The 21,323-nt window shown below is 42.3% G+C and overlaps 1 protein-coding gene across 1 annotated transcript in view; it reads left to right on the top strand.

The window, feature by feature from the left end:
- The window catches only part of LRP2 (LDL receptor related protein 2), a 185,827-nt gene that overhangs the window by 144,796 nt on the left and 19,708 nt on the right, over positions 1 to 21,323 (top strand). Inside the window, exons 56-70 of the mRNA XM_084812398.1 lie at positions 323 to 568; positions 3,565 to 3,693; positions 6,074 to 6,193; positions 7,216 to 7,332; positions 7,452 to 7,568; positions 8,082 to 8,219; positions 8,828 to 8,950; positions 10,064 to 10,192; positions 10,749 to 10,880; positions 12,209 to 12,340; positions 14,203 to 14,346; positions 16,264 to 16,429; positions 18,500 to 18,628; positions 19,375 to 19,595; positions 20,423 to 20,599. Of these exons, the coding sequence (XP_084668524.1) occupies positions 323 to 568; positions 3,565 to 3,693; positions 6,074 to 6,193; positions 7,216 to 7,332; positions 7,452 to 7,568; positions 8,082 to 8,219; positions 8,828 to 8,950; positions 10,064 to 10,192; positions 10,749 to 10,880; positions 12,209 to 12,340; positions 14,203 to 14,346; positions 16,264 to 16,429; positions 18,500 to 18,628; positions 19,375 to 19,595; positions 20,423 to 20,599 (2,220 nt within the window). The remainder of the gene's footprint in view (positions 1 to 322; positions 569 to 3,564; positions 3,694 to 6,073; positions 6,194 to 7,215; positions 7,333 to 7,451; positions 7,569 to 8,081; positions 8,220 to 8,827; positions 8,951 to 10,063; positions 10,193 to 10,748; positions 10,881 to 12,208; positions 12,341 to 14,202; positions 14,347 to 16,263; positions 16,430 to 18,499; positions 18,629 to 19,374; positions 19,596 to 20,422; positions 20,600 to 21,323) is intronic.

Genomic DNA, 21,323 nt, shown 5'->3' with positions numbered 1-21,323 from the left:
AGTCCAGCATTGCTACACTGACTGGCAGCAGCTCTCCAGGTTTCATGCAGGATTCCTTCCTAACCCAACCTGGACAAGCCAGGGGTTGAACCTGGGACCTTCTGCATACAAAGCATGACTTTTACAACTGAGCTACAGCTCCTCTTCATTAGATGTAGCTCCATGTCAGCATTTCTTTGTATAAACAGTACTCCAGTTTATTTGAGGATACGATTACTCAAAATGTTTTTGTCATCCTCTAAGCACTTCAGATAAGCGAGGTTGTACAGTGAGGTTTTTTTTTTTAGTAATTTACGAGTGTCACATTTGTGGTTTCTTCTAGCCAATCACCAGTGTGAGGTTCACCAGTGGCAATGTGCCAACAGACGATGCATCCCAGAAGCCTGGCAGTGTGACCGAGAGGATGACTGTGGTGATAACTCAGATGAAGACAGTTCTCACTGTGCCAGCAGGACTTGCCCCCCGGGACAGTTTAAATGTGACAATGGCCGCTGCATCCCCCAGTCCTGGAAATGTGATGTGGACGACGACTGTGGAGATAACTCAGATGAGCCGATCCATGAATGCAGTAAGCAGTGCACAGCTTAGACTACTTTAGATTTGTTACAGAACTTCAAAGGCATTGTCTGACTTTGCTCCTAGGGATAGTACAGATGTACCAACTATGAACACAGCAGAATGTAGTCTGCACTGGAGCACTTTGGAAAAATGTCCCAGGAGGGGGTTATGCATACTACAGAAAATAAAAAAGACAAGCACATTGCTGTCATGTCAGCAAGGTCACACCTCCTTACTCTAGCATAATTAATCCAGACTTTCTGTACTCACTAACTTGATTATCACCCTTTAACCAGCCGGACTGTGGATATTGTTGGTTAAAGATCGATAAAGCTATCTCACAAAACAATGTACAAGTAACGTTGTTCACATTCTCATATCTACAAGAAGAGCTAGTCAAGGGTTCCAGGAATATCTCTTCAGCATCTGCCTGAGGGAAAATCTGCTCCAATGGGCAATCAGCCATGCAACCGCATCTGGACTGCTTCTCCCACTTCTGCCTCCCGTATTCTACCCAAAGCAATGGGGGCAGGAGATGTTAGAGAAGGAAGCAGGAAGAAAGGGTGTCGCTGATTTCATTGCTTCAAAGGACCACAGAACATAGTGAATATCCTCTGTGTCAAAATATAGGCACTTCTTTTACGATAAGCAGATAGATGCAAAGGACAACTGGACTTTTGCAGCTTTAATAGTTGTGTGAAAAAGGAAATCCCATCAAATCTGAGAAAAACCTGCAGCTATGTGAAATTCTACACAACTATTAGAGGTACAGGAGCCCCTGTCCACCTTGATCTCTGGTTGCTTCAGGCACTTTTGCTAACCAGCGTTCCTTCATTTTTATGTTTTGATTTGGTGACATTTTAGAGCTGTTTTACTATTTTTTCTTCCCATTCTCCCTTCCTTTTCCATAAATAAATAAGCCCTTTCATTTTGAGAGCTGGTCTGGGACACAGATAGAATCCCAACAGATCCCTCCCCCCGCCCTTGTCTTAAAGAGGTAGCCATTTTGGCTGCAATCCTATACCTGTTTATCTAGGAGTAAGCCCCATTGAACTAAGTGGGATTTGCTTGTGAGAAGGTATATATATGTCAATCAGTCTCAGTGATCACACTCCCTGTCAGTCGGATATATGAAAATTTCATTTCGGTTCACAAATCACACTCACAACTGCCTTGTTTGCAATCCCAAACGGGAGTACATTTTCTCCAGAAGTGTTCACAGTTTCCCGAACGTGCCTTCATGTCTGCAAACTGTATACTTGAAAAATGCACAACTTTCTCAAAATGCGCACATTTTAAATCACCCACACTTTAATCTATAGAGGAATTTGTGCGGATTTAGGAATTGCTTGCACAATGTTCACCTTCAATAGTTGTTTGTTTTGCACAATCTTCCCGTTTGTGCAAAACAGCGGTCATGAGCACAAATCGAGGAGAGACAAGCAGTGAGCTGATTTTTGGAGAATCTTGAGGAGCTCAAACATGGCCTTTTCGCCCATCCCTGCCCCATCATTCACATGTAATATGCCATCTCTGACCTACTGGAGAAGGTCTCCCAGACAGGGTACATAATTTATAAGCAGATCCTTTGTTCAAAACCCTTTAATGTACCAGGATGGGGTTTTGTCTGGAACTGTGGGGCATTCCTGCACCCAGAAGTCTCTGAAGGACTGTAAACTGCATTGAGCCTAAATTACTTAATTCCAGTGTTTTTTAGGGCTTTGAGTCATACATGCACATACACACATGCCACTCACAAGCTTGTTCATTGGATCTTAAGGCTAGCAAGAGAGAGTTAAACCAGCATGGTGGTGAGGTCATGGATACAGGTTGGAAAAATTTGGATTAGGTGAGGTCTGACCCTATCGTAATTGAAATTTGGGGCACTATGAAAGAAAAATGGTGAATTGTCATTCATTTCATTTATTTATCTGTTTTATACATACATATGTATGTGGAGGCATATGGTGGCCGGGGGTGGCACTTAGATTTTCTCCCTGAAGTACCAAAACATGTTTAGAATGTTGTAATTCTCTGTTGTGTATAGGGACAGGTTAGAAATTTGTTTGGTTCAAATTTCAGTGCCAGCTTACCAGATGTGCAGTTCCTGAACCTAAACACAAACTGGAACACAGTTTGCTGCTGAAATCCATACATTTCTGAAGTTTGGGATATGGTTTGCAAAAAAGAAAAAAACGCACAAAAAAGCTAAGAGATAATGGGTACATTTGCAAAGGTTCACACAAAAATGCATACTTTTGGAAAAATGCATACAAAAATAGGGATTATATACAAGTGCTGGAGAAGACTCTTACGAGTCCCCTGGACTGCAAGGAGATCAAATCAGTCAATCCTAAAGGAAATCAAACCTTAGTGCTCATTGGAAGGACAGATACTGAAGCTGAAGCTCAAATATTTTGGCCATCTAATGCGAAGAGAAAGCTCTCTGGAAAAGACCCTGATGCTAGGAAAGACTGAAGGCAAAAGGAGAAGGGGACGACAGAGGATGAGATGGCTAGATAGCATCACTGATGCAATGAATATGGACTTGAGCACACTCCAGGGGAGAGCGCAGGACAGGAAGGCCTGGCGTGCTATGGTCCATGGGGTCACGAAGAGTCGGACACGACTGAACAACAACAACAACAAATGCTCACAAAAATGCATACAAATGTTAGTGCGGACTAAAATAAATTTTCACAGTCTAATGCAGAATTGGGACAGAACAGACTTAGCATTGGAAAAAAGAGAACCTGAGCAAAATCAAGGCTGATAGATTCACCCATCCCCAGTTGTGTAGCCTGATTTGAACACCTTTCGGTGGAAAACCACATTCTGCATTTAAATAAAAATAAATCTGGGTCAGGCCATGATGTGTGTATTTTATCTGTGCTATACAACGTGTTCTCTGAAAACAATTTGGCAGCAATGTTTAACCTCTATCAATAAAAACGAACTCTGTTCAAAGCTGAAGTAATAAAATGTCAACTCTTCCCTTTATTTTAGTGGGACCTTCCTATCGTTGCGATAACCACACAGAATTCAGCTGTAGAACAAATTATCGTTGCGTCCCATTGTGGTCTTTATGCAATGGTCATAATGATTGCAGAGACAACAGTGACGAACAAGGCTGTGGTATGTTGACGGGCTATAAAATGTGTTTAAAATGTTCATATACCACTGATGTAGCATACGTATACTACCGATGTAGCTCAATCAACTGATACGTTGTGAGCTGAAATTCATACATTTACATTCATACTTGTTTCACAAATTAAGTCACAAATGAGAATGGGATGAGAATCTGGTTGGCAGGATGTCACTGTAACTCTTTCTTGTCATTAGATATGACCTTGGTGGTTGTTTATTGCAATTAAAATTTTGGTTATTTATGTTATTATTTGTTACATATAAATCCCACCTTTTCTCCAAGGAGCCCAAGTTAGCATATGTGATCCTCCACCTCCCCATTTTTATCCCCAGAACAGCCTTGTGAGGTAGTTTAGGCTGAGAGTCAGTGACTGGCACAAAAGCACCCAGTGAACTTCTTGGCTGAGTGGGAACTAGAACCCAGATCTCCCAAGCCCCTGTCCAGTACTCTAACCACTACATCACACTGGCTCTCCTGATACTTGCTCATGTGAACATCAGGATTACCTGAAACAGTCCTTCAGTCACCTGGTCAATAATATCTAGCCAGTTAGTGCTATCTACACTCATTCTTGGTGTAGCATAATTGATGCGTATTGGCCATGAAACAAAACCTATAGGTATGTTTGTCTTTGGATCTGTGTATATGTTTGTGAATGGGAAGGGTTTTTTGCATTAGTGTGATTGTATTTTCCTCTTCTAACTTTGAACTTTATTTGAAGCACCCAAGATGACTGCACCTAAAGGTGAAATGATTAGATTTGCCACCTCCAGTTGCATCCATTTGGGATGTTTCAAAGGAAGGGATAAAAACTCAGAGTAAGAAAAAAACAGTCATCATAGTAATGTGGGAAAACCCTCCCTATTACATAGGTCTGCTTCATAGCTCATAGCTCAGAGATGGGTTTTGTTTTCATGCACAGCTTGCAACATCATACTTGGTCAGGGAGGCAAATTTTCTTCCCACTCAGCCCAAACTAGGATTGACTCGTGCATTCACCGGCAGAGTGAAGGCTTTTTGTTTTGTTTGCTGTAATTATTCCTTCTCCTTTAGTGTTGTAGATTTTGCTTTTGACATACTAGAATCTGGTGATTGTAGATGAATCTGTAAATAACATGGATGCTGAACACAGAGAATTCTGCATCGGTGCTGGTATCTAAACAAAAGCTCACTTCAGTGTGGCAGCTACTTTCCAAACCTAGTTGGGGCTCTTTGCAGCTTCTGTAACAGGTTCTTGCCATTTATCATTCATTATGACAAGATTGTGGCGACTGAGAGATTCGATCAGCTGACTATACTGTAGATTGTGTTGGGGTCTCATTCTCCAAAATAGTCTTCTCTAGTCTGCTCATCTGTCCAAGGGAACCTGATCATCAGGTGAGGGGAAGTCAAATTCTTTCACTTTGTAATAGGGATGTATTGATTTGTTAAATCCATTCTGTCTGTGTTTTGTGGATTGTCAGGTGACTTCTGTTCTGTCGTCCGATCATTGACAGAATCAGATTTTATGTATGCAAATTTCATTCCTGTTTGCAAATGCCCACTTGCTCAATCAAATGCCCACTTGCATAAATCCCCCCCCCCCAAGTAAAAAGCAGGTCCGCAAGTCTGCAGAATCCATGCAACTCAGAAAAAGCCAGTCTGCTATGGAATTTGCAGGTCAGATTCATAGAAATTCGAACTCCTTTGAATCCGTTGCGGATTTCTCTGACATCCTTACATTGTGATAGTTGTATCATATATCACAGTGAACAGCAGCTACAGTGAACAGCAGCTGGGAGTTACTGTCCCACAAAACATGTGCATTAAGAAGTCATTTGAAAGAACTGGGCATGTTTAGCCTTGAGAAGAGAAGACTGAGGGGAGATATGATAGTGCTCTTCAAGCACTTGAAAAGTTGTCACAGAGAGGAAGGCCAGGACCTCTTCTCGATCATCCCAGAGTGCAGGACACAGAATAATGGGCTCAAGTTACAGGAAGGCAAATTCAGGCTGAACATGATGAAAAACGTCCTGACTGTTAGAGCAGTACGACAATGGAACCAGTTACCTAGGGAAGTGGTGGGCTCTCCCACACTGGAGGCATTCAAGATGAGGCTGGACAGCTATCTGTCAGGGATGCCTTGACTTAGATTCCTGCATTGAGCAGGGGCTTGGACTCGATGGTCTTGTAGGCCCCTTCCAACCCTACTATTCTCTGATTCTCTGATTTTAAAATACACTTCTAACTCCTTAACCTTTTGCTGCTGTTCTCCACGTACCCATGTGTACTGTACCCCTATTCTTTCTGAGTCATATTTGAGAAGGTTATGTTAATATGTGCTGCTGTACTGACTACTCTGTACATTGTGTGTCTGTGCTGCAGAGGCAATGACTTGTGATCCTTTGGGAGATTTCCGCTGTGATAATCACCGGTGCATCCCACTGCGGTGGAAGTGTGATGGAGATAATGACTGTGGAGATGAATCTGATGAACAAAACTGCAGTAAGAGCTTTCCTTCCTTTCCAACTATTGTAGTGTAGATAGTCCTACACTAAAATACTGCTTATATTTCCTGTGTAAATTGAGCATTTTGCCCATAGCCAGCAAGTAGTTTGCCTTTTTCAATCCACATAATTTTAAATGCTTTTTATTAAAGCAGCTCTCTACTGTGCAAAAACCCCAAACCAAAACTACTACCAATAAGTCCAAGTAGTGCAAACACTTTAGTGCTGTATATAAAAATATATATTTATGGCATATGTTACACATTTTATTGTTGGAAAAAAGAATTCTGTGCCAAATCTTCTCATTTTTCTCAGAATAAAAATTGGAGTACTGCTCTAGGATAATACTGCAATGACAGAATCTGTAGTTAACCCATAAAGTTTTATTGATACATTTAGATGTGTCTGGAAGAAAAATGTGCTCATCTGTTTTTTTAAAAATATTCAATATTATAAAATCACTCATTGCCAAACATAAAACAAGTGTCCTAAATAATAAATGAATAAATAATGGTTATTCTAGTATATCTTAAAAGGCATTCAACAAATAGTACTTTTCTAAACCATCTGCAACACACAAAAGATCATTAAATTTCCAGCTTTACATGACTGTAACATTAGCTGCAACTAACAGATTCCCAAATATTTTTATGATGGTACATTTCACTATTTTTTACATTAGCAGTATTACCAGAGGATCCCACTTCAATTTGACACCCGTAATTAAAGAAATGTTGGTTATTATTTTCTTGAAAAATTCTTAACATGGGGACAGTGCCACTAATTCAGAAAATTATGTCAGCAAGACGGTATTTCCGACACTGAAGCATTTATCTATCAATTCTGTTACCTAAAACTCAGCCATAATAGCATTCCTCTGAGGCTGCAAACAAATGTCCCATCCCCCCAGGAGTGGGGCTTGTTTCTGAGTAAATGTGTACAGGATCAAACTGTTGGTGAAACATCCCACCATAATGGTTCTACATGAGTTGCGCATATGCGTCTTCTCTTTATCACAAGGTCCCCGCGAGTGCACAGAAAGTGAATATCGGTGTGAGAACCTGCGTTGCATTCCTTCTCGGTGGATATGTGACCATGACAATGACTGTGAGGACAATTCAGATGAACGGGACTGTGGTAGGTATCACAATTTGAGTGTTCTCGGGGGATATGCAAGGAATCTAATGTAAAACTGCAAATCAGCATTACCTTTGTGTAAAGGAGATGTTTCAGTGGCCTCTTACTCTTCTATTTAGAACTAAGGACCTGCCACCCGGGTTATTTCCAGTGCAACAGTGGGCATTGTGTCGCAGAACGGTTCCGATGCGATGGAAGTGCAGATTGTCTGGACTTCTCTGACGAAGCAACTTGTCGTGAGTTCCTAGATTGGTGGCAGAAACTTGCAAGGGTTATTGGTTCCTTTTGGGAGGGGTGGGGAAGATAAGCATCTAAGAATTCTTTATATCTTTTCTATGATGCACCAAATTCCAAGAAATGCGGAATACTGTCAAGCAGAACAGAAAGAATGATAATCTTCTGAAAAAAAGTTTCATTTTCCTGCTCTTAAGCCACAGGATAGTTTTCAGTCCCCAGTAAGTCTTCAGTGCAATTTTACTGTAAAACAAAAACAGAAACAATGCAGATGCTTCCCTTTTGTGCCCCAGGAGCTCAGCGGGTCAGATGTCACTATTCCAAGTTTCCTGAGGTCAGGATCTCACAATAATCCACAGCTGAGAATAGATCAGCAATGTGAACATAGATCAGCTTGCTGGAATTAATGGAAGAGTGAAATGAGGCTGTTGAAGAAGAAAGCGAAAGATAAATGTCTGCATAATATTCTAGGGACAAAATAACTGCAGTATTAAAGAGCAATGTCTTTTTACCAGCCACTCGATATCCCAATGGCACTTACTGCCCGCGCACCATGTTTGAGTGCAAGAACCACATCTGTATTCAGCCCTATTGGAAATGTGATGGGGACGATGACTGTGGCGATGGCTCGGATGAAGAACTTCACTTCTGCTGTAAGCTACATATTATTTTTTAAACTGTGGCCTGGATCCAAAAAAACAACTCTTCCAGCATGGCAGAGGGCTTGGTTTTTTGTTGGTTTGTTTGTTTGAACAGCAAACCACCTTCACCTACTCATCTTGCCATATTGCAGATTGTCCCCTCGATTTCAAAAGTGGTTTCTGACCTAGGGTTGGGGGCTCCTCTTTGAGAGCCATGTGGGCACACGGAACTAGTTCCACAGCTCTGTGGATCCTGGTCCATACACTTCTTATAGAAATTCAGTGCATTTGTTAAATTGTAACACAGCACATGAAATGTTGATGCTTCCTGTGCATGAAGAGTCTTGCAGGCTTGTGTATATGAGTGTGTGTGTGCATGCTATGTGCAAGTATACGTCTGGGTGTGTGTATGAAAGAGAGAGTGAGGTGGTCCCACCCACTTAACCCCACCCACTTCTGCAGGACGGTCACCCAACTCAGGCACATGCCCCCTGGGAAGTTCCCCAAAAGGGAATGTGGCTCCTGGGCTGAAAGACATTCCCCATCCCCATTTTAAAATAACCTTTTATGTCAGTGCCCTATGTACTATATTTAAAGATCACCAACTTATTTAATTTCAGTGGATATTGCCTGTGATCCACCATTCCGATTCCGCTGTGGCAATAACCGCTGCATCTACAGCCATGAGCTGTGCAACCAGGAGGACGACTGTGGCGATGGAAGTGATGAGAAGGAAGAGCATTGTAGGTCTATCAATGTTTATTAATATGGTTTGATGGGCTGTTGGATACAGATGCTGATTGTTAATTCATGTTACCGTTCTGAGGTTTGGCCTGTTCCTGATTGGTTCTGGCTCAGCTTCTAAGTGGAATTGTAGCATACTCTTACTTATGACTGAAGCTGGTGTTTTATACTGAAACGTTTCACATTTTAAAATCTGTGTGTGTGTAAATTTTTAGTTATAAAAATTTACATTTTGAGATCTATAAATTCATGAATTAAATGTGCTACTGGTGGTCATTTGTTTTGTTTTGGGGTCTATCAATGTGCATAAAATACAGGAATTAAGAGATTAATGTGCCTAATGATTATTAGTGGTTCTACATTCTACAGGCTACTATCACGTCCAACTGTTTTTAATGTTTAGTTCAGAAACAACCTAGCCAGTTAAAAAACAAAAAACAAAAGGGGTCGTTCTTGTCATAAAATATGCCGCTGCTCACCATTTACTCATTGCCAACAGTATGCACATGGTGTAGATGTTTGTAGACAAGAATAAAATTTATAAAATAAGTAAGGTATAGGCATGCCAGCAAAATTCTGTGAGATGAACTCAGAGATGAACTCAAAGGAAAAGCGAGTTTTACAAGCCCCCCAATGCTTCTCATGGATTAAATCTGAACTGGAGAAGGACTGCCAGCTTCCCTGCCTGATAAATGCTTTGCACTGCCAGGAGAGAGATCTCTCCTGGCCAAATAGAGCCTTTGTTAACCAGGGGCCATGGGAGCTTTCACAGCCAAAGAGTGAGTACACTGAGAGCTTTGTCAGCATGAATGATCTCCGGCTGCCAAAGCAGCAAATCCAGCCCCGCCTTGGAGACTCCTTGAGAGCACCTCCAAGACTGGACTGTTACCTTCGTTAGTGCTGCAAGGGCAAAAACTGAGGCGAGGAGCCCTCCCACCAAAGGGGACACTTAGTGCAAGAGGGTCCTCCATGGGAGCTGGATGTGTCCCCCGTCCCCCCCCCCCGGTCTTCAGTTTTTGCCTCTGCAGCCTCTTTATATCTATAATACAATACATATTCCTGAAGTGGCCATCTCTGTTTGTTTAAGTAGTGTGTGTGTCTTCTTCATGCAGGCAGAGAACCCACTCCTAAACCTTGTACTACTGAAGAATTCAAGTGTGGCAATGGAAACTGCATCCCACTACATTATGTATGTGATAATTATGATGATTGTGGAGATCACTTTGATGAACTGGGCTGCAGTAAGTACCGTAATAGTTGAACTGAGATCTTACTACAGATTTGTCAGGGGGAGGAAAATCACGATGGGGTGAGAGTTTTATGTGTGCCTATGTATCATGATTATTGGGAACTATCATGAAATCCACTGAAATAGAATAAATCTATAAACAGAAATCCAATTCCCCAGTCCTGTGTACCTGATGTATGATGTGCAAGTCTCTGTCTGTCTGTCTGTCCGTCTTTCTCTCTCTGCCTCCACCTTCTCACCCATCTCTGTCCTGCTCCATTATTGTTGGTGGCAGTCAGTGGTGGCCCTCGTGTAATGGAGGACTAGATGAGCACCTTTCCCTCCACCACACTTCTCAAAGTACTACAACCTCCATGATCCCATGGAATGTTGGTGGCATTTTGTTCCAGCTCTGGTCTGTTATTTCTGACATTTCCATAATGCCTGATTATGACACGACTTAACGACTGAACAACAGAAATGAAGTAGAGTTGAGAAATACAGTAAAAGATACTGTGAGGGTAGATTTTTTTCCTTTTAAATCAAAATTATGATTCTCATCCTTTTAGATTCTGGAACAGGTAGAACCTGTGCTGAAAATATCTGTGAACACAACTGTACCAACTTAATCGAAGGAGGCTTTATTTGTACCTGCAGGCCTGGATTCAGCCCCAGTGAACCGAACAGAAATTCCTGTGATGGTACTTTTCATCTTCAAATTGTTTTATGCTTTAAAAATGTTCAGTGATGTTACTTCAATAAATCGTTTTATGTTTCTCATTATGAAACATATTTGTGAAATATATGAAATATATATTTCACTGAAATATATTTTTATGCGCTCTCTCTCTCTCTCTTTTTCCAAAGCATTGTAGAAGCCAGTTCCTAATTTTTTTTAGATTTCTATTGCCATCCTGTCTCAGATGTCATTTACCCCTTCAGGTTAATATCCCAAACCTGCCGAGTTTGGGGAATAGCTCTTTGTGGGGTAGCTCTTTGGCTCAGTGTATGTTGCCTCTCTAAATGTGTGAAGACTCAAGGAGGGTTTTCCATAAAATTGGCTTGTAAATCTTTTAATAAATAAATAAATGTGGAATGGTTTACAATACAGTAGCTATTTCTCATTCAAAATGTAATTCTGTTTTGAGAAAACAATTCTTTATCTATAACTCCAACCAAGACCATGAAAATTAGTCACCTGAAATTTGGCATGCAAGGTAAGGGGACCCTAGGGGTGGGCACTGCAGGGTTATTTAGTTGTAAAAATGCATTAATTCTGAGTAATTTAAATGTGTTTGTGTGTTTGAAGCCTGCATTGTCATCTTCCGTCACTAGGTGGCAGACCTCCCTAACCACCACATAGCTTTGCAGCTGATACAGTTTGAAGCTGGAAGTGGGGGGTGTAGTCCAAGGGATAGAGTTATATGGCTGCTTCTCTCCCTACCATCAAGGGAATAGAGTGGACAGACCACTTCCTTAGGGCGGTACCATGGCAAGGGCTGTTCCTAGGGGTGCCAGTGGCCATGGCTTCACTCAGACAAGGCAGGCACAGTGCACCCAACTCTGGCAGCTGCATAACTTTGCTTGGAGGATTTGTTGTATCAGACTAAGGGCTGTTTCAACCCATTCAAAGCTGGGTCCATTCACTAGTCTAAAAACAATAAAAGCACAAAAACAATTATCCATTAATAAAGCCGCTAAAAGGCTAGGTTGTAAAATAAATTGGGAGTAGATCCAAAGTACAGTGAACAGAAGGGAAATAACTACTAGCACTATTCTGCAAAAAGTTGCCTCATAACGTTGCTGCTGCTGCTGTTACGCTTAACGCTGTGTTCAGAAATGTACACAAAAAACACAGGTCTCTTGTTGGAAGCTCATGACGGTCGTATTCACACGGATCATTAAGCCAGGGTTCTGGTGAATTCTGGCTTGGCGTGAATGAGCTACGTGTTTCCTTTTCCTTGGCTCCTCCTAGCAGAAGCGGCTAAACAAACCAGGAATGCTCATATTTATTTCACTTTGCTTTCAGACATCAATGAGTGTGAGGTCTTTGGAACTTGCCCTCAGACTTGTAAAAATTCCAAAGGAAGTTATGAGTGTTTCTGTGCAGAGGGATTTAGATCTGTTGGCGATCAGCAGGGAAAGCAGTGCGCAGCCAATGGTAAGCTCAGCCAGCATTTCTGTTAGAGGGGAATTAAATTCAAACTATGCACTGTAAAATGTTCTTCTGAAGCAAACCTTTCTTCCAGTCTTGGCCCCAGTGCTGTATTGCAATATCTATATCTTTGCATGCGTCTTTCCAGTCTAGTTGCATGGAATTGTAGTTGTAAGGCTCAGTAAAGTCCACTGTCCTCTGCATCTGAAAAAAGACAAAACAAAACACACCTTTACAGCTTGTTAAGGTGCCCTACCCCCACTCCCCACCCCTTCCAAGTTTCCAGAAAACAAGAGCGCTGTTCATGCTATAGTTGGTTGTCAGCAGGAGAAAATTAGCTGTAGTCATTTCTCTAATGACAGATTATATTGATATAAATCAAAGACACTTTGCTGACAGATTGTCATTTATGGTTCATGGACTGATGGAGATAAATAGACAAAGTATAGACCATTTATAGTATCGGTTGGGTGAATTCTATCACACATGGGAGAATCACAGCCATTCTTCAGTAATGCCTGTGCTTCTTGTACATGATAAAATTTGAGTAGGTGTAAACTTGCTTCAAGCAATGAAAAGAAAAGGGAACAGAAAGTTTGCTAGCTCGATGCAGAACATTAACACATACAATAAGCTATTCTAGATCATGCTGTGTGTTTTAAAAGAGATCTTTTAGAGCGCAATCCTATGGCTGCTAGTCAGCGGCTAGACGGCCATAGGATAGGTTGGTTCCCTGAGAACTGACCTCCACCCCCTCCCGCGCTGCCTTGTAGGCAGCGAGATTAGTTCTGTGCACGTAAGAGCAGCACGAAGCAGCGAAAACGGGGTGTTCCTGGGGGCGGGCCAGGGCAGGGAGGGCAGGAGTGCCTTTCTGACACTTCCTATGTATCGTCCAGTGTCCGCCCCCCCCCCCCCCCCGTTCCAACTTCCCGCAGCTGGACAGCTGAAATCAGTCTAGCTGCGAATGCAGGGCCGCTGAAGTGCAGAGGGGAAGATCTCCTCTGCGCTGCTCCTGCACTGCATTGGATAGGCAGTCGCCTCTGAGTTCGGAGGCGGCCGCCTATCCCAATAGGGTTGCGCCCTCCATAACTTTGCTTTAGTGAGTTTTCTGCCATAAATACGATCATAAAAAAACAAAAAGTTACAACATCTCCCCTTCACCCTAGTTGCTCTGGAAAGGCTAACTTTTCAAGGTTCGTTAAAAATACAACAGGTTCATTTAAGACTCATTAAAATTGATTGTCTATATCATTGATGACGAAGATAATCTCTGAAAAAACATCTGTACAAACTGCATCCCAGGCAACAAGATATATTATATCAAGGGTATTTAACAGCTGCACGATGTGCCAGGAATCTCAAGATGGCAATACTTGCAGCCCAAAGCCAGGCTTCCAAGAATCCTGTGACTAATTCTGTGTAGTCTATGGGCTCCTGCTTCTCAAACTTCTGTTCTCCATGCTATGTGGTAACTGAGGCAGGTTTCAAAAGCTGTTTGTGATATAGCATAGGGGTCAAGGAGAAAAAGTAAAAAAATGTCACTGAGGTCATAAAAAAATAGTGCTTTTGGATCCTGTTCCAAGATGCCCTTAATCCAAAGGCGTGCTGAAACTTAGTACCAAGTGTAAGTACGGATAGCAAGAATTTAAAAGTCACAGCAGGGAAAATATAAACTCTGTAATAAGTATTTGCAGGAATAGCCTTTAAATTTCACAGGCTAAGGTGCTTCAGAAATGCTTCAAAGAAAATGCAAACATAAACTTTAAAAACTCTGTTTTGTGTTTGCTGCATCAATTATTTCTCCTGCATTCCTTGATAGGCAGAGTTGCTGAGCATGACAAGAAAAAGCTGTATTACTGTCTTTCCAGGTAACCCACCAATCTTACTCCTGCCTGACAATGTCCGTATTCGAAGGTATAATATGTCATCTGAGCAGTACTCTGACTACATTGAAAATGAGGAGCACATCCAAGCCATAGACTATGATTGGGACCCTGAGGGGATAGGCCTCAGTGAGTATATTTGAAGCTTTAACAGCTGATCCTTAACTAACTGTTAGAAGGGAAGCTTCTCTTTTGATTTGGTTGCAGGAAAAATGAAATATATTTATGAGCTCTTCACATGTATTTCCATCCACACACCCCAGTTACCAGAGAGGTGGACTTCAATCCTGGAGATCCTGAGTCCCATTTCTGTGATGGATTCACTCTGTGGGTCTTTGGCATGTCACTATCTCTTAGCTTCAGTCCCCTGTCTGTAGAGTGGACATAATAGTGGCTTACCCTCTCAGGGTCGTCGTGAAAGTGAACCTTACAAAAATGATAGAGGACTCTCCAAATCAAGAGAGTTAAATACTCTTGGTCTGATCCAGCATGGCTCTTCTTATGTTCTTAAATACTAATGTTCGTTGCTGGGAATGAGGCAATATTTTCTTTTTAACCAGTTCTTCTGTAACTGGCCCTCATAGGACTGTCTCATACATGTTTGTCTGCAGCTTCTTCCCATGCTGCTCCAGCAACATCTAGCTGAGGAAGCCACCTAGCAGGGCCCAGTGATATAATTGTTTCCTTCCCATGCAAATGCTGTCCAGGGAGATGTGCTTCTAGCATGGGATGGAACCACGCCATTGGCTTCTGCTATGTGGCTCTTCCATCTGGACTTTGCTAGAGCAACTTTGGAAGAAATTACAGAGAAACAGGTTCCTTAATCCTGTAGTAATGTACTAATTGGGCCATACTATATTAAGAATAGGGAAGCACTCTATCCAGGCTGCACATTTCTTCAAATAAATGTTTCAGTTCGTTAATTCTCAGCAGGGCTGTTGTTGTCGATGTTGTTGTTTTTCCCTAATGGAACATGAGGTAGCATACATTCTATTCCCAGGTAACTTTCCCATCCAGGCCCTGACAAGACCCAGGCCTTACTAGCTTAAGCAACATGTGCCTTCAGACCATGACTTGGCTGCTGTACCCGAGCCTTTATTGAACAGTTTGAAAATGGGTGATGGATATCTTTATCCACTGACATACTTTAAGCCTGAGAGTACTTTGCTGATAAACGATCATAGGAACATAGGATACTGCCGTATACTAACCTGGTGTGCATGTAATGACAACCCATCCATTTAAAAAAGCAGTGGGCTGCTGGGGACGCATGGGCATGCTGCCTGCAAAGCGTCTGCCTCTTCCACTTTTGCTCCACAACCCACGATTGGCTCCTTCATAGGTTGTGAGCGTGATGTGCAAACCCATACCGCTGGATTGTTTAGGGGCTGATCAACCCAGTAGTTTGTTGTTGGGTTAACTGCTGGGTTGTTTAGGGGCTAACAACCCAGCAGTCCAGGTTTGCTGTCACACTCCACAACGTATGAAGGAGCTGGGTTGTGCGCTAAGTGGACTGATGGGTTGTCGTTACATGCGAACAGCTCTACAGAGTAAGACCACTGATCCATGTAGCCCAGTATTGCCAACACTGACTGGCAGCAGCTCTCCAGGGTTTCTGATAGGCTTTTTCCAGCCCTACCTAGAGATGTTTGGAACTGAACCTTCTGCATGCAAAGCATGTGCTCTGCCATTCAGCTTTGGCCCTTTGTAGCCAGTCAAAAACACTGGAGGCTAAAAAGGCTGGCATTCCAGTTAGTCCCCTTTCTGGTGGTGTCCTAACAGCATCACCGAGTGCAACCTCCCACCAGTCCAGTGCTTCTATGGGGTAGTAAGCCATTGGTCTGCGTCATTATGAGTTTTCTCTGTTTAAAAAATGCCAATTTTAGTTTCTCGTTGCTGGGGATTGAAGGAATTTTACATATATTTTACCCCCTCGACAAGAAGAGTTGAGTGATGTTAGGGGTCTCAGGGGTCCAGTATTGTCCAAGTAAACAGTGATTATTTCCAGTGACAGCACAATGAAAGCGATCTCTGAACTTCCTACAGGTGTCGTCTACTATAGCATTCTGGGACGTGGTTCAGAGTTTGGTTCCATCAAACGTGCCTATATCCCCACGTTTGAAAGCAGCGGAAATAATCCTGTGAAGGAAGTTGACTTGAATCTGAGATACCTAGTCAGTCCTGTTGGTTTAGCTGTGGACTGGGTTGGGAGGTAAGCACAAACACTGGATAAAAACAGTCTGGGAAATTTTGCTCGTATTTGAATACAGAAAAGATTTTATGAACCTAGAGCAACCCTTTTTGTCAAAAATCCTAGGACCTGTTCAAGACATATGTGGCCTGATTGATATCTTATCCCCAGTTGTTCTAGCTTTACCTATGCTGAGAGGGTTTGATGTGGAGCTGGGTAGGAGGGTGCTGACATGCATATCCAGTATGCAAGCATCAATTCCCCAGACCTCATAAAAACTTGTAGCACACGCCCCCTTCTGCCTGCCCTCCAAGCCTGTGTCTGGATTTTCAAAAATTGAAAATGCCTTATCCAGTTTGAAACATTGGGGGATTGATTGATGTCCTTTATCTTCTCTTGGCTCCCTTTTTTAAACTTGTTACATTTCTGGCACTAATGACATGTATGTGTATTAATTATACACAAACAGCAGATGCCCCTTAGATGATGCTGTCCATCCCTAGGATCCAGTATCAGTTCTTTTTTGAACTGTTGAGATGATATGTTTACTGACATAGGATTTATAGTCCCGAGAACCTGTCTGCAGCACTGAGGGTGCTTTGAGACAGTGGGCTCCTAGCACTACCAATCAAAAGACACTGTACAGCTATTCCATCTTTTCTTCCTTAATGGATTTTCTGTGGCAAGAAAAAAGGTGGAAGGAGTGGTGGGAAAATAGAAGAGGGTTACAAGTGGAAGCCGATGATGTCTGGACACACACATACAAACACCACTACAATTCTGAGAATGAGGCAGGACAGTTGTACAATAAAAGCCTTGAATGGAAGCACCCTGACTCCCACTGTCCCTGAGATTAAAATGTCTGTGATTATAATGGTACTTATCCTTCCCTCCTGCTGCCATTTGGCTGTCACACCCTTGTCACTGGATCCAGGAAATGCCAGCAGGCGCTAAGGAACTTTTGGAACTTGTCATTCTTCCAAGAGCATCTCACATTGGTTGGTATACTTTTCTCTGTCACTCAGGGTCAAACTACATGTTATGTTTTGTACGTACTGTGTAGCTGCCCCCTCTCTTGTTTTCTTACTCTAGAGTAAGTGCACAGGGCCCTGATTCAGATTGGGACCATCGTGCAGCAGGAGGGGAGGAGTAAACCTTTTCCCCAGCTGTTTGCTTCCTGAAATCCTGCCCTGTTGGGATTGAAAAAAGAGGGAAAGGGCCTTCATTGCCACCGGTGAAGGCTTTCCCTCCCCTTTTTAACCTCCGTGGGTCCAGGGTAAATTTCAGGAAACAAACAACTGTAGGGGGTGGTTAATCCTCTGTGCCTGGTGTGCAGCAGTCCCAATCCAAATTGGGGCTGCATCCACTTACTCTAGACTTAAGAATACAAAAGAGAGGACAGCTCCATGGTTAAGATAATGTGTAGTTTGACTCTCAAACTGCAAGACCCAGGGCCAAATTCCAATGCAGACGGTTTTTATTTTTTAACACCCCCCCTCCCATGGGGCGTGTGGAATTTTGGGATGAAAATGGGAGGGAGGAACCTTAAATCCCACCCCCTTCCTGGAGCACCATGTTCCCAATCTGAATTGTGGGAGCACATGCTTACACTGAGGTAATTACTCCAATCACGCATAGCTCTGCATCGTTTGGCCCCCAGAGTTTCCTGTAGAAGCATTCTGTTTTTCTCATTCCGTTCTAGAGGAAGTCTTGAGCTAGCAGCTCAGTGCTCCATATGTTGCTTGTTCTGTTCTAATTCTGCCTCTGATTGGCTGCAGAAAATTTAACAAGATCTTACGCGATCTAGACACGCATATAGATACAGAGAAGTGGTTGAATAGACATCCTCAAACACAATCTATAATGTAGCCTCGGTAAATTGTAGGGTACATGGGTGCACTGCTAGGGAACCATAAGCCAGAATTCCCGGCAATTCTGGCTTGTCGTTACATTCAAATCTGGCAATTGACTCTGAATGTTTGCATTGACTACTGAACGTTAAATAAAAAAATTACTTTCTCATACCCAGTAGCGAATGTTGACCAAACACACCAATTTTCTCAAAAAACATTTTAATTGCATCTAAACTAGGCATCTTTACTGGACGGATGCTGGGACAAATCGAATAGAGGTGGCAAAGCTTGATGGGAGATACCGGAAGTGGCTCGTCTATTCTCTGCTGGATCAGCCAGCAGCTATTGCTGTCAACCCCAAACTTGGGTGAGCATTTAGGTGAGCTAACCCTCTGATGGGTTAGCATTCAGGGTTTTTTTAAAAATAAATCTCTAGCTGTGTTAGGTAGTAGTTTCAGTATCATTTTAAAGGGGACTTTATCAGTGTAATACTTATAAAATATTACATTGTAATAAATAAAAAATTAACATGACATTATTTCTGAAAATACGAAAAAGAGAGTTTCTAAGAAACATACAATAGTTTTGCAATGCAGCAGAAAGGGGGTTAGTTTGAACATTGGAGATACAAATGCAAGTGTCTACTTTGCCATGAAGGTCACTGTCTTTGATCTTAGGCAGATCATAATCTCTCAAGCTAACTTGCTTCACAAGGTTATGGAAAAGAGAAAAGATATGACAGAAACAGTCAAGGAAATGCATCAAACACATCAGAGCAATATGCACGCAACACAAAATATAGAATGGATAATACTAGGTTGTGTGAATAGATTAATTATGATAGCTACAGGGCTATGGGATAAAAGGGATGTGTTCTATCAAGTCTGGTCATAAAATCACAGAATCATACAGTTGGAAGGGATCTCAGAGGTCATCTAATCCAACCCCTTGCTGATGCAGGAAATCCTGCAATGAGGAACTGCCAAATCAGGAAATCCCTACCAACTTGGTTCCCTCTTGGTGGAGGTTTATCTCCCCCTTTCCCACCATAGCCCTGGTATGCTTTAATATGCTGTAGTAAACCTTCATGAATACCGTTTCTGCTTTCCTTAGGCTAATGTATTGGACTGACTGGGGAAGGCAACCAAAAATTGAAAGTGCCTGGATGGATGGGCAGCAGAGGCTCACGTTAGTCTCTGAGGACCTTGGCTGGCCAACCGGCCTTTCTATTGATTATTTGAACAGTGACAGAATCTACTGGAGTGATCAGAAGGAAAATCTAATTGAATCTATGAAATTCGATGGAACAGACAGGAAGACCGTTTTGCATGGAGGTATGAAAATTAACATGGCCTGAAGCGATTTTTTTCAAAGTATTTCCCAAGACACCTGGAATCTGGTGATACTTTTATGGCGGCAGATGGAGTTGTTTTGTTACGGATGCAGTGCGGGACAAGGGGCTTTATTGCCCTCTTATTCAGTAAATGCAAACGTAAACAGTAGAAATTTGGCAAGTAGCACAGCATCTGCATTACACATGAGCAGAGGTGTTCAGGTAAAAGCTGAAGTCTCGTTGAAAGAGTATTTGATCCAGTTTGCACAATCAAGCTGTTTGTGAGCATGCCAGAGGGAGGGAGCATGCTGGTTTCCCCACGCTTGGAGCTTCTAGAAACACCCTGTTCTTGGGTTGTTATTGTTACATCCAAACCCTAGGTTGTTTAGGGGTTAAACAAGCCAGAGTTAACCCATTGTTTGTTGTTGGGTTAGCTCTGGGTTGTTTAACCCCTAAACGACTCAGAGGTTCCAAGTTTGGATATAACGATAACAACCCAGGAACGTTCCTGGGTTGTTTAAGAAAGCAGAAGCGATGAGCACACAGGAGGCTGTGTGCTCACTGCTGCGTGGCTATGGCTGACTATGGGTTAAACAACCCATAGTTAGCTGTTACATGTGAACTGGGTCTATATTGTGCTTGCAAAATTCCTATACGTGTCTGACATTTTGCTTCCAAAGTGTGCGTTAATTTAATCTAGTACAAATGCATGGGAAAATGACGAGTGAACAACACTTTTGTTTCAAGTGATAGCTAGACCAACAATATCGGTCTCACTATCACAGTATTCCTATGTTAACTTACCTGCTGTTTTATTTCATCGAGAAGTTAGCAGCCCGTACAGCCTTGATGTCTTTGAAGGCCACCTTTACTGGATATCTAAGGAAAGAGGGGAAGTCTGGAAAGAAGACAAATTTGGAAAGGGAGAGAAAGTCAAAGTGTTGACTATAAACCCCTGGCTTACTCAAGTCCGCATCTATCACCAACATAGATGCAATCAGTCAGGTAATGCCCAGTCTTGGATGCTGCATCATCTACGAGTCATTACTATCCAAAACCAAGTAACAAAGTTTTCAAAGAAATTAGTCTACTAATGAGCAGATCTCTCCATGCATGATATCAGTGTTTCTTAAAAGCATAGAGCTGGCAGGAGTCCTTATCCAATTAGATATTCAATAAAGCTTAGCAAACAATTCCCTCTTCCTCTGTAGTTTAGTTATAAACTATAGCTTCTTGTCTTTCTTGTTTCCTTGTACCACTGTGCATAATTTGCTGCTTTTCACTCCAAAAGCATGAAGGGAGAAAATTGCAGCATTTGCAGAGAGGTGGGAGAGGCATTGGTCAAAATAACAAGCCCTGATATAGGCCCAGAATACTCCAACCTCTTCCTACAAGACCCTGGACCAAATCACAGGTTCTCATGAGACGTCACAACTCAAAAGCTTTGTGATTCAGAACTTGCTTCCTCTTCCTTTCCCCCAGCACCTCCCCACTCCCCACAGGCTTTGCTATGGAGAATGAAGGGGCTACTTTCTGCATGTTCATAATGCAGTGCCCTGGCTTCTTCCACAAATAATATATCTTACTTTTGAAAGTTTCTCCCAACACCTCCAAGGAATCATGGCTTTATTAAAGGATGCACCATTACTTGTTGGATGATGACACTTCAGTATCTGGTAGAGGCTTGCATGTTGCAAATAAGCCATGTAAGATCAAAAAGCACAGATGG

Source organism: Heloderma suspectum, chromosome 1, assembly GCF_057233095.1.
Source record: "Heloderma suspectum isolate Gila_16-S chromosome 1, 16-S_ref, whole genome shotgun sequence".
NCBI lineage: Eukaryota > Metazoa > Chordata > Lepidosauria > Squamata > Helodermatidae > Heloderma > Heloderma suspectum.
This window is presented reverse-complemented; position numbering and strand designations above follow the sequence as displayed.